The sequence below is a fragment of the Ranitomeya imitator genome, chromosome 2 (assembly GCF_032444005.1).
Source record: "Ranitomeya imitator isolate aRanImi1 chromosome 2, aRanImi1.pri, whole genome shotgun sequence".
Taxonomy (NCBI): Eukaryota; Metazoa; Chordata; class Amphibia; order Anura; family Dendrobatidae; genus Ranitomeya; species Ranitomeya imitator.
The window spans coordinates 448869229-448884083 of record NC_091283.1 but is presented as its reverse complement, the minus strand read 5'-3'; the positions used below and the strand labels follow the sequence as shown (position 1 = coordinate 448884083).

At 47.5% G+C, this 14855-nt stretch overlaps 1 protein-coding gene across 2 annotated transcripts in view; it reads left to right on the top strand.

Moving 5' to 3' along the window:
• The window catches only part of HELZ2 (helicase with zinc finger 2), a 62856-nt gene extending 52390 nt beyond the window's left edge, over positions 1-10466 (top strand). For both annotated transcript variants that reach the window (XM_069751053.1, XM_069751054.1), the window contains exon 20: positions 9268-10466. In XM_069751053.1, the coding sequence (XP_069607154.1) occupies positions 9268-9386 (119 nt within the window). In that variant the 3' untranslated portion in view covers positions 9387-10466. The remainder of the gene's footprint in view (positions 1-9267) is intronic.
• The last annotated feature ends 4389 nt before the right edge of the window (positions 10467-14855 follow it).

Here is a 14855-nt window from a genome sequence, read left to right as displayed (position 1 = left end):
CGATCACACAGTATACAGAGCAGAGCACGTCACCGATCACAGTATACAGAGCAGAGCACGTCACCGATCACACAGTATACAGAGCAGAGCACGTCACCGATCACACAGCATACAGAGCGGAACACGTCACCGATCACACAGTATACAGAGTGGAGCACGTCACCGATCACACAGTATACAGAACAGAGCACGTCACCGATCACACAGCATGTGGCACTTACAAGAGCAAAGGAGGGACTGAGTCCTAGGTAAGGAGAATGCCTACATGGCGGAGCACATCATCTATCACAGTAAACAGAGCAGAGCACGTCACCGATCACACAGTATACAAAGCAGAGCATGTCACCGATCACACAGTATACATTGCAGAGCACGTCACCGATCACAGTATACAGAGCAGAGCACGTCACCGATCACACAGTATTCAGAGCAGAGCACGTCACCGATCACACAGCATACAGAGCGGAGCACATCACCAATCACAGTATACAGAGCAGAGCACGTCACCGATCACACAGCATACAGAGCGGAGCACGTCACCGATCACACAGTAAACAGAGCAGAGCACGTCACCGATCACACAGTAAACAGAGCAGAGCACATCACCAATCACAGTATACAGAGCAGAGCACGTCACCAATCACACAGTATACAGAGCAGAGCACGTCACCGATCACACAGTAAACAGAGCAGAGCACATCATCAATCACAGTATACAGAGTGGAGCACGTCACCGATCACACAGTATACAGAGCGGAGCACGTCACCGATCACACAGTATACAGAGCAGAGCACGTCACCGATCACACAGCATACAGAGCGGAGCACGTCACCGATCACACAGTAAACAGAGCAGAGCACGTCACCGATCACACAGTATACAGAGCAGAGCACATCACCGATCACAGTATACAGAGCAGAGCACGTCACCGATCACACAGTATACAGAGCAGAGCACGTCACCGATCACACAGTAAACAGAGCAGAGCACATCATCAATCACAGTATACAGAGTGGAGCACGTCACCGATCACACAGTATACAGAGCGGAGCACGTCACCGATCACACAGCATACAGAGCAGAGCACGTCACCGATCACACAGCATACAGAGCGGAGCACGTCACCGATCACACAGCATACAGAGCAGAGCACATCACCAATCACAGTATACAGAGCAGAGCACGTCACCGATCACACAGTATACAGAGCAGAGCACATCACCGATCACACAGCATACAGAGCGGAGCACGTCACCGATCACACAGCATACAGAGCAGAGCACATCACCAATCACAGTATACAGAGCAGAGCACGTCACTGATCACACAGTATACAGAGCAGAGCACGTCACCGATCACACAGCATACAGAGTGGAGCACGTCACCGATCACACAGTATACGGAGCAGAGCACATCACCAATCACAGTATACAGAGCGGAGCACGTCACCGATCACACAGTATACAGAGCAGAGCACATCACCGATCACACAGTATACAGAGCAGAGCACGTCACCGATCACACAGTATACAGAGCGGAGCACGTCCCTGATCACACAGCATACAGAGCAGAGCACGTCCCCGATCACACAGTATACAGAGCGGAGCACGTCACCGACCACACAGTATACAGAGTAGAGCACGTGACCGATCACACAGCATACAGAGTGGAGCACGTCACCGATCACACAGCATTCAGAGCGGAGCACGTCACCGATCAGACAGTATACAGAGCAGAGCACGTCACCGATCACACAGCATACAGAGCGGAGCACATCACCAATCACAGTATACAGAGCAGAGCACGTCACCGATCACACAGCATACAGAGCGGAGCACGTCACCGATCACACAGTAAACAGAGCAGAGCACGTCACCGATCACACAGTAAACAGAGCAGAGCACATCACCAATCACAGTATACAGAGCAGAGCACGTCACCAATCACACAGTATACAGAGCAGAGCACGTCACCGATCACACAGTAAACAGAGCAGAGCACATCACCAATCACAGTATACAGAGCGGAGCATGTCACCGATCACACAGTACACAGAGCGGAGCACTTCACCGATCACACAGTATACAGAGCAGAGCACGTCACCGATCACACAGCATACAGAGCGGAGCATGTCACCGATCACACAGTATACAGAGCAGAGCACATCACCGATCACAGTATACAGAGCAGAGCACGTCACCGATCACACAGTATACAGAGCAGAGCACGTCACCGATCACACAGTAAACAGAGCAGAGCACATCATCAATCACAGTATACAGAGTGGAGCACGTCACCGATCACACAGTATACAGAGCGGAGCACGTCACCGATCACACAGTATACAGAGCAGAGCACGTCACCGATCACACAGCATACAGAGCGGAGCACGTCACCGATCACACAGCATACAGAGCAGAGCACATCACCAATCACAGTATACAGAGCAGAGCACGTCACCGATCACACAGTATACAGAGCAGAGCACATCACCGATCACACAGCATACAGAGCGGAGCACGTCACCGATCACACAGCATACAGAGCAGAGCACATCACCAATCACAGTATACAGAGCAGAGCACGTCACCGATCACACAGTATACAGAGCAGAGCACGTCACCGATCACACAGCATACAGAGTGGAGCACGTCACCGATCACACAGTATACGGAGCAGAGCACATCACCAATCACAGTATACAGAGCGGAGCACGTCACCGATCACACAGTATACAGAGCAGAGCACATCACCGATCACACAGTATACAGAGCAGAGCACGTCACCGATCACACAGTATACAGAGCGGAGCACGTCCCTGATCACACAGCATACAGAGCAGAGCACGTCCCCGATCACACAGTATACAGAGCGGAGCACGTCACCGACCACACAGTATACAGAGTAGAGCACGTGACCGATCACACAGCATACAGAGTGGAGCACGTCACCGATCACACAGCATTCAGAGCGGAGCACGTCACCGATCAGACAGTATACAGAGCAGAGCACGTCACCGATCACACAGCATACAGAGCGGAGCACATCACCAATCACAGTATACAGAGCAGAGCACGTCACCGATCACACAGCATACAGAGCGGAGCACGTCACCGATCACACAGTAAACAGAGCAGAGCACGTCACCGATCACACAGTAAACAGAGCAGAGCACATCACCAATCACAGTATACAGAGCAGAGCACGTCACCAATCACACAGTATACAGAGCAGAGCACGTCACCGATCACACAGTAAACAGAGCAGAGCACATCACCAATCACAGTATACAGAGCGGAGCACATCACCGATCACACAGTACACAGAGCGGAGCACTTCACCGATCACACAGTATACAGAGCAGAGCACGTCACCGATCACACAGCATACAGAGCGGAGCATGTCACCGATCACACAGTATACAGAGCAGAGCACATCACCGATCACAGTATACAGAGCAGAGCACGTCACCGATCACACAGTATACAGAGCAGAGCACGTCACCGATCACACAGTAAACAGAGCAGAGCACATCATCAATCACAGTATACAGAGTGGAGCACGTCACCGATCACACAGTATACAGAGCGGAGCACGTCACCGATCACACAGTATACAGAGCAGAGCACGTCACCGATCACACAGCATACAGAGCGGAGCACGTCACCGATCACACAGCATACAGAGCAGAGCACATCACCAATCACAGTATACAGAGCAGAGCACGTCACCGATCACACAGTATACAGAGCAGAGCACATCACCGATCACACAGTATACAGAGCAGAGCACGTCACCGATCACACAGCATACAGAGCAGAGCACGTCACCGATCACACAGTATACAGAGCAGAGCACATCACCGATCACACAGTATACGGAGCAGAGCACGTCACCGATCACACAGCATACAGAGCAGAGCGCGTCACCAATCACAGTATACAGAGCAGAGCACGTCACCGATCACACAGCATACAGAGCAGAGCGCGTCACCGATCACAGTATACAGAGAAGAGCACGTCACCGATCACACAGTATACAGAGCAGAGCACGTCACCGATCACACAGTATACAGAGCAGAGCGCGTCACCGATCACAGTATACAGAGCGGAGCACGTCACCGATCACACAGTATACAGAGCAGAGCACGTCACCGATCACAGTATACAGAGCAGAGCACGTCACCGATCACACAGTATACAGAGCAGAGCGCGTCACCGATCACAGTATACAGGGCAGAGCACGTCACCGATCACACAGTATACAGAGCAGAGCGCGTCACCGATCACAGTATACAGAGCAGAGCACGTCACCAATCACACAGTATACAGAGCAGAGCGCGTCACCGATCACAGTATACAGAGCAGAGCACGTCACCGATCACACAGTATACAGAGCAGAGCGCGTCACCGATCACAGTATACAGAGCAGAGCACGTCACCGATCACAGTATACAGAGCAGAGTGCGTCACCGATCACACAATATACAGAGCAGAGCACGTCACCGATCACACAGTATACAGAGCAGAGCACGTCACCGATCACACAGTATACAGAGCAGAGCACGTCACCGATCACACAGCATACAGAGCGGAGCACGTCACCGATCACAGTATACAGAGCAGAGCACGTCACCGATCACACAGTATACAGAGCAGAGCACGTCACCGATCACAGTATACAGAGCAGAGCACGTCACCGATCACACAGTATACAGAGCAGAGCACGTCACCGATCACACAGCATACAGAGCGGAACACGTCACCGATCACACAGTATACAGAGTGGAGCACGTCACCGATCACACAGTATACAGAACAGAGCACGTCACCGATCACACAGCATGTGGCACTTACAAGAGCAAAGGAGGGACTGAGTCCTAGGTAAGGAGAATGCCTACATGGCGGAGCACATCATCTATCACAGTAAACAGAGCAGAGCACGTCACCGATCACACAGTATACAAAGCAGAGCATGTCACCGATCACACAGTATACATTGCAGAGCACGTCACCGATCACAGTATACAGAGCAGAGCACGTCACCGATCACACAGTATTCAGAGCAGAGCACGTCACCGATCACACAGCATACAGAGCGGAGCACATCACCAATCACAGTATACAGAGCAGAGCACGTCACCGATCACACAGCATACAGAGCGGAGCACGTCACCGATCACACAGTAAACAGAGCAGAGCACGTCACCGATCACACAGTAAACAGAGCAGAGCACATCACCAATCACAGTATACAGAGCAGAGCACGTCACCAATCACACAGTATACAGAGCAGAGCACGTCACCGATCACACAGTAAACAGAGCAGAGCACATCATCAATCACAGTATACAGAGTGGAGCACGTCACCGATCACACAGTATACAGAGCGGAGCACGTCACCGATCACACAGTATACAGAGCAGAGCACGTCACCGATCACACAGCATACAGAGCGGAGCACGTCACCGATCACACAGTAAACAGAGCAGAGCACGTCACCGATCACACAGTATACAGAGCAGAGCACATCACCGATCACAGTATACAGAGCAGAGCACGTCACCGATCACACAGTATACAGAGCAGAGCACGTCACCGATCACACAGTAAACAGAGCAGAGCACATCATCAATCACAGTATACAGAGTGGAGCACGTCACCGATCACACAGTATACAGAGCGGAGCACGTCACCGATCACACAGCATACAGAGCAGAGCACGTCACCGATCACACAGCATACAGAGCGGAGCACGTCACCGATCACACAGCATACAGAGCAGAGCACATCACCAATCACAGTATACAGAGCAGAGCACGTCACCGATCACACAGTATACAGAGCAGAGCACATCACCGATCACACAGCATACAGAGCGGAGCACGTCACCGATCACACAGCATACAGAGCAGAGCACATCACCAATCACAGTATACAGAGCAGAGCACGTCACTGATCACACAGTATACAGAGCAGAGCACGTCACCGATCACACAGCATACAGAGTGGAGCACGTCACCGATCACACAGTATACGGAGCAGAGCACATCACCAATCACAGTATACAGAGCGGAGCACGTCACCGATCACACAGTATACAGAGCAGAGCACATCACCGATCACACAGTATACAGAGCAGAGCACGTCACCGATCACACAGTATACAGAGCGGAGCACGTCCCTGATCACACAGCATACAGAGCAGAGCACGTCCCCGATCACACAGTATACAGAGCGGAGCACGTCACCGACCACACAGTATACAGAGTAGAGCACGTGACCGATCACACAGCATACAGAGTGGAGCACGTCACCGATCACACAGCATTCAGAGCGGAGCACGTCACCGATCAGACAGTATACAGAGCAGAGCACGTCACCGATCACACAGCATACAGAGCGGAGCACATCACCAATCACAGTATACAGAGCAGAGCACGTCACCGATCACACAGCATACAGAGCGGAGCACGTCACCGATCACACAGTAAACAGAGCAGAGCACGTCACCGATCACACAGTAAACAGAGCAGAGCACATCACCAATCACAGTATACAGAGCAGAGCACGTCACCAATCACACAGTATACAGAGCAGAGCACGTCACCGATCACACAGTAAACAGAGCAGAGCACATCACCAATCACAGTATACAGAGCGGAGCATGTCACCGATCACACAGTACACAGAGCGGAGCACTTCACCGATCACACAGTATACAGAGCAGAGCACGTCACCGATCACACAGCATACAGAGCGGAGCATGTCACCGATCACACAGTATACAGAGCAGAGCACATCACCGATCACAGTATACAGAGCAGAGCACGTCACCGATCACACAGTATACAGAGCAGAGCACATCACCGATCACAGTATACAGAGCAGAGCACGTCACCGATCACACAGTAAACAGAGCAGAGCACATCATCAATCACAGTATACAGAGTGGAGCACGTCACCGATCACACAGTATACAGAGCGGAGCACGTCACCGATCACACAGTATACAGAGCAGAGCACGTCACCGATCACACAGCATACAGAGCGGAGCACGTCACCGATCACACAGCATACAGAGCAGAGCACATCACCAATCACAGTATACAGAGCAGAGCACGTCACCGATCACACAGTATACAGAGCAGAGCACATCACCGATCACACAGCATACAGAGCGGAGCACGTCACCGATCACACAGCATACAGAGCAGAGCACATCACCAATCACAGTATACAGAGCAGAGCACGTCACCGATCACACAGTATACAGAGCAGAGCACGTCACCGATCACACAGCATACAGAGTGGAGCACGTCACCGATCACACAGTATACGGAGCAGAGCACATCACCAATCACAGTATACAGAGCGGAGCACGTCACCGATCACACAGTATACAGAGCAGAGCACATCACCGATCACACAGTATACAGAGCAGAGCACGTCACCGATCACACAGTATACAGAGCGGAGCACGTCCCTGATCACACAGCATACAGAGCAGAGCACGTCCCCGATCACACAGTATACAGAGCGGAGCACGTCACCGACCACACAGTATACAGAGTAGAGCACGTGACCGATCACACAGCATACAGAGTGGAGCACGTCACCGATCACACAGCATTCAGAGCGGAGCACGTCACCGATCAGACAGTATACAGAGCAGAGCACGTCACCGATCACACAGCATACAGAGCGGAGCACATCACCAATCACAGTATACAGAGCAGAGCACGTCACCGATCACACAGCATACAGAGCGGAGCACGTCACCGATCACACAGTAAACAGAGCAGAGCACGTCACCGATCACACAGTAAACAGAGCAGAGCACATCACCAATCACAGTATACAGAGCAGAGCACGTCACCAATCACACAGTATACAGAGCAGAGCACGTCACCGATCACACAGTAAACAGAGCAGAGCACATCACCAATCACAGTATACAGAGCGGAGCACATCACCGATCACACAGTACACAGAGCGGAGCACTTCACCGATCACACAGTATACAGAGCAGAGCACGTCACCGATCACACAGCATACAGAGCGGAGCATGTCACCGATCACACAGTATACAGAGCAGAGCACATCACCGATCACAGTATACAGAGCAGAGCACGTCACCGATCACACAGTATACAGAGCAGAGCACGTCACCGATCACACAGTAAACAGAGCAGAGCACATCATCAATCACAGTATACAGAGTGGAGCACGTCACCGATCACACAGTATACAGAGCGGAGCACGTCACCGATCACACAGTATACAGAGCAGAGCACGTCACCGATCACACAGCATACAGAGCGGAGCACGTCACCGATCACACAGCATACAGAGCAGAGCACATCACCAATCACAGTATACAGAGCAGAGCACGTCACCGATCACACAGTATACAGAGCAGAGCACATCACCGATCACACAGCATACAGAGCGGAGCACGTCACCGATCACACAGCATACAGAGCAGAGCACGTCACCGATCACACAGTATACAGAGCAGAGCACGTCACCGATCACACAGTATACAGAGCAGAGCACGTCACCGATCACACAGCATACAGAGTGGAGCACGTCACCGATCACACAGTATACGGAGCAGAGCACATCACCAATCACAGTATACAGAGCGGAGCACGTCACCGATCACACAGTATACAGAGCAGAGCACATCACCGATCACACAGTATACAGAGCAGAGCACGTCACCGATCACACAGTATACAGAGCGGAGCACGTCCCTGATCACACAGCATACAGAGCAGAGCACGTCCCCGATCACACAGTATACAGAGCGGAGCACGTCACCGACCACACAGTATACAGAGTAGAGCACGTGACCGATCACACAGCATTCAGAGCGGAGCACGTCACCGATCAGACAGCATACAGAGCGGAGCATGTCACCAATCACACAGCATACAGAGCAGAGCACGTCACCGATCACACAGTAAACAGAGCAGAGCACGTGACCGATCACACTGTATACAGAGCAGAGCACGTCACCGATCACACAGTATACAGAGCGGAGCACGTCACCGATCACACAGCATACAGAGCGCAGCACGTCACGATCACACAACATACAGAGCGCAGCACGTCACCAATCACACAGCATACAGAGCAGAGCACGTCACCGATCACACAGCATACAGCGCAGAGCACGTGACCGATCACACTGTATACAGAGCAGAGCATGTCTTATATTTTTTTGCCTTTTAATCATTATTGCATGCTTTATCTCTGCAGGAAATCCTCTCCTACTGAGATGTTCTTACCTCTGGGATCAGCTGCTGCAGCACTACAGTCAGAATGCGGTAGTTGTAGATTGTACTGACATCAATGTTCGAGCTCCGCGTCGTCGCTGAGAGTCTCCGGACGGGTTGAGAGCACAATCACCAACCAGGCGGCATCACTTTAGAAATGAACTAATGTGTCTCGGGTGTAAATATTCCAGAAATAGTGGAACGTTCCTTAGTAGCCCACAGGCCGATGTAACTGCTTCCTCAAAATTCTATTAATGGAACATTCCTGTAAAACTCTCCATGGGGGCAGACAGGGTAACTATAGGGGGCTTCAGTGATAAACTTTATACATGTAACTCAGTGCAGGCACTGATAGCATGAAATGGAGTGATATGTGCTGCTACTCTGTGGTCATATACGGAACGCAGGTTTTAAATTATTAATTTTTTTTACATTTTCTGATATTTTTTGGGAATGGGGTCAGATAATAACAGCCATCTGTACCCTCCACTCCCCCACCATTCATTGTATTCATGTGTGGACCAGCGGAATGGGGGTAAATGAAGCACTTTTCAGATTTGGACTAAAAAATTATGTTGTTACCAGCAGCAAGTTGTCTCCTTACAGTTTTCGAAACTTTTTTATTCTTGTGTAAAACATTCCATTACCCAATGATCACCAGCGTATTCAGGATCTGTACATATCTAGCATTAGATTGCTAGCTCCTCAGGTAAACACTGATATTTGCTGACTGCCTTCCCCCTTTTTTTAAGATTTTTATCTATTTATGAACAAATGTTATACATTTTAAAACTACTAAGATTTTAATGTTTTATTGTCCTTTTAGGATGGGGTTAGGAATAGATCTAAAGGAAAAATCCAAACAAAAATGGTACATGGTGGCATGTCTGGTGTAGGGTTCAGGGCGTGGGGGGATGCCATACCACAAGGTGTTCTTTAATCATGTGTCATGCTCTGCCCCCTTGTGGCCTGCAGTAGGCATAACACTGTGTTTGGACTGGTGTGTTCCTTTAAGATTTTATGAGCTCTTTCTGTTTCCGGACAGAGCTATGGCGGTATAAATACATTGTCGGTGTTTTTTGTTTTAATCTTTTTAATTTGTATTTTATAAATTGGAACAATGTTTGTAATTTTAACTAGAATTAAAAGATGAATTGTGAAATAAATGTCCATTAGCTGCAATATCTGTTGTCATTTGATCAGTATCATCACCGAAATGTGCCGCTTTATTTCTCACCTAAATATATAACCATATAGTCCCTGCGATTACATCCTCTGCAAGGAAAAGGAAAATGTATAGTCTTAATTAAAAATATCCTATTGTTTTGTGTATACAGTTCTCATGTACAGTACAGAGCAAAAGTTTGGACACACCTTCTCATTTAAAGATTTTTCTGTATTTTCACGACTATGAAAATTGTACATTCACACTGATAGCATCAAAACTATGAATTAACACATGTGGAATTATATACTTAACAAAAAAGTGTGAAACAACTGAAAATATGTCTTATATTCTAGGTTCTTCAAAGTGGCCACCTTTTGCTTTGATGACTGCTTAAGTATATAATTCCACATGTGTTAATTCATAGTTTTGATGCCTTCAGTGTGAATGTACAATTTTCATAGTAATGAAAATACAGAAAAATCTTCAAATGAGAAGGTGTGTCCAAACTTTTGGTCTGTACTGTAGATCTGTGTGTCGCTAAGGTTGCAGACTACAAAAAAAACCCTATGGGGCTAATTCATTAACGTTTTTATTCCAGAAAAGTGGTGTAAAGGCTTTGAAAATTTGCTATTTTTTTGCGCCAACTGGGAAAATTTGGCAACTTTTGGCAACATTTCTAGAGCAGGGCACGGAAAATAATTAGGCACCGTGTACTCTAGCAACACTGGTGGACTGGTGTAGTGCGAGTGTGCTCTCTGCCAGTCTTGAATCCACCCCAACGTATCACCACACCCTATGGCCTCGAATCATCAATACCGACAATTTTCTTTCCGCTCTTAACCCCTTCATGACCCAGCCTATTTTGACCTTAATGACCTGGCCGTTTTTTGCAATTCTGACCAGTGTCCCTTTATGAGGTAATAACTCAGGAACACTTCAATGGATCCTAGCGGTTTTGAGATTGTTATTTCGTGACATATTGGGCTTCATGTTAGTGGTAAATTTAGGTCGATAATTTTTGCGTTTATTTGTGAAAAAATGGAAATTTGTCAAAAATTTTGAAAATTTCGCAATTTTAAAATTTTGAATTTTTATTCTGTTAAACGAGAGAGTTATGTGACACAAAATAGATTATAAATAACATTACCCACATATCTACTTTACATCAGCACAATTTTGGAAACAAAATTTTTTTTTCTAGGAAGTTATAAGGGTTAAAATTTGACCAGCGATTTCTCATTTTTACAGCAAAATTTACAAAACCATTTTTTTTAGGGACCACCTCACATTTGAAGTCAGTTTGAGGGGTCTATATGGCTGAAAATACCCAAAAGTGACACCATTCTAAAAACTGCACCCCTCAAGGTGCTCAAAACCACATTCAAGAAGTTTATTAACCCTTCAGGTGCTTAACAGCAGCAGAAGCAACATGGAAGGAAAAAATAAACAGTTAACTTTTTAGTCCCAAAAATGATCTTTTAGCAACAATTTTTTTATTTTCCCAAGGGTAAAAAGAGAAACTGGACCCCAAAAGTTATTGTACAATTTGTCCTGAGTACGCCGATACCTCATATGTGGGGGGGAACCACAGTTTGGGCGCACAACAGGGCTCGGAAGGGAAGGAGCGCCATTTGACTTTTTCAATTAAAAATTGGCTCCAATCTTTAGCGGACACCATGTTGCGTTTGGAGAGCCCCTGTGTGCCTAAATATTGGAGCTCCCCCTATAAGTGACCCCATTTCCACATGGGCAATAGGATAAAATGGATCCTAAAATGTGTTGGGCAATTTCTCCTGAGTACACCGATACCTCATATGTGGTCACAAACCACTGTTTGTGCACACGGCAAGGCTTGGAAGTGAAGGAGCGCCATTTGACTTTTGAATGAAAAATTAGCTCCAATCATTAGCGGACACTATGTCGCGTTTGGAGAGCCCCTGTGTGCCTAATCATTGGAGCTCCCCCACATGTGACCCCATTTTGGAAACTAGACCCCACAAGAAACTTATCTAGATGCATAGTGAGCACTTTGAACCCCCAGGTGCTTCACAAATTGATCTGTAAAAATGAAAAAGTACTTTTTTTCCCCAAAAAATTCTTTTAGCCTCAATTTGTTCATTTCCACACGGGCAACCAACAGGATAAAAGGAATCCTAAAATTTATTGGGCAATTTCTCCTGAGTACAGTGATACCTCACATGTGGGGGTAAACCACTGTTTGGGCACACGGCAGGGCTCGGAAGGGAAGGAGCGCCATTTGACTTTTTAAATGAAAAATTAGCTCCAATCATTAGCGGACACCATGTCGCGTTTGGAGAGCCCCTGTGTGCCAAAACATTGGAGCTCCCCCACATGTGACCCCATTTTGGAAACTAGACCTCCCATGGAACTAATCTAGATGTGCAGTGACCACTTTAAACCCCCAAGTGCTTCACAGAAGTTTATAACGTAGAGCCGTGAAAATAAAAAATCATTTTTCTTTCCTCAAAAATTATTTTTTAGCCCGCAATTTTTTATTTTCACAAGAGTAACAGGGGAAATTGGACCCCCAAACGTTGTTGTCCAGTTTGTCCTGAGTACGCTGATACCCCATATGTGGGGGGGAACCACTGTTTGGGCACACGTCGGGGCTCGGAAGGGAAGTAGTGACGTTTTGGAATGCATTCTTTGATGGAATGGTCTGCGGGCATCATGTTACGTTTGCAGAGCCCCTGATGTGCCTAAACAGTAGAAACCCCCTACAAGTGACCCCATTTTGGAAACTAGACCCCCCAAGGAACTTATCTAGATATGTGGTGACCACTTTGAACCCCCAAGTGCTTCACAGACGTTTATAACGCAGAGCCGTGAAAATAAAAAATCATTTTTCTTTCCTCAAAAATTATTTTTTAGCCCGCAATTTTCACAAGAGTAACAGGAGAAATTGGACCCCAAAAGTTGTTGCCCAGTTTGTCCTGAGTGTGCTGATACCCCATATGTGTGTGTGTGTGTGTGTGTGTGTGTGGGGTTAACCACTGGTTGGGCACACGTCAGAGCTCGGAAGGGAAGTAGTGACGTTTTGGACTGCAGACTTTGATGGAATGGTCTGCGGGCATCACGTTACGTTTGCAGAGCCCCTGTTGTGCCTAAACAGTAGAAACCCCCCACAAGTGACCCCATTTTGGAAACTAGACCCCCCAAGGAACTTATCTAGATACAGTACACACCAAAAGTTTGGACACACCTTCTCATTTAAAGATTTTTCTGTATTTTCATGACTATGAAAATTGTAAATTCACACTGAAGGCATCAAAACTATGAATTAACAGATGTGGAATTATATACTTAGCAAAAAAGTGAGAAACAACTGAAATTATGTCTTATATTCTAGGTTCTTCAAAGTAGCCACCTTTTGCTTTGATGACTGCTTTTCACACTCTTGGCATTCTCTTGATGAGCTTCAAGAGGAAGTCACCGGGAATGGTTTTCACTTCACAGGTGTGCCCTGTTAGGTTTAATAAGTGGGATTTCTTGCCTTATAAATGGTGTTGGAACCATCAGTTGTGCTGTTCAGAAGTCTGGTGGATACACAGCTGATAGTCTTACTGAATAGACTGTTAGAATTTCTATTATGGCAAGAAAAAAGCAGCTAAGTAAAGAAAAACGAGTGGCCATCATTACTTTAAGAAATGAAGGTCAGTCAGTCCGAAAAATTGGGAAAACTTTGAAAGTGTCCCCAAGTGCAGTGGCAAAAACCATCAAGTGCTACAAAGAAACTGGCTCACATGAGGACTGCCCCAGGAAAGGAAGACCAAGAGTCACCTCTACTTCTGAGGATATATTTATCCGAGTCACCGGCCTCAGAAATCGTAGGTTAACAGCAGCTCAGATTAGAGACCAGGTCAATGCCACACAGAGTTCTAGCAGCAGACACATCTCTCTACAACAACTGTTAAGAGGAGACTTTGTGCAGCAGGCCTTCATGGTAAAATAGCTGCTACGAAACCACTGCTAAGGACAGGTAACAAGCAGAAGAGACTTGTTTGAGCTAAAGAACACAAGGAATGGACATTAGACCAGTGGAAATCTGTTCTTTGGTCTGATGAGTCCAAATTTGAGATCTTTGGTTCCAATCACCGTGTCTTTGTGCGATGCAGAAAAGGTGAACGAACGGACTCTACATGCCTGTTCCCACTGTGAAGCATGGAGGAGGAGGTGTGATGGTGTGGGGGTGCTTTGCTGGTGACACTGTTGGGGATTTATTCAAAATTGAAGGCATACTGAATCAGCATGGCTACTACAGCATCTTGCAGCGGCATACTATTCCATCCAGTTTGCTTTTAGTTGGACCATCATTTATTTTTCAATAGGACAATGACCCCAAACACACCTCCAGGCTGTGTAAGGGCTATTTGACCAAGAAG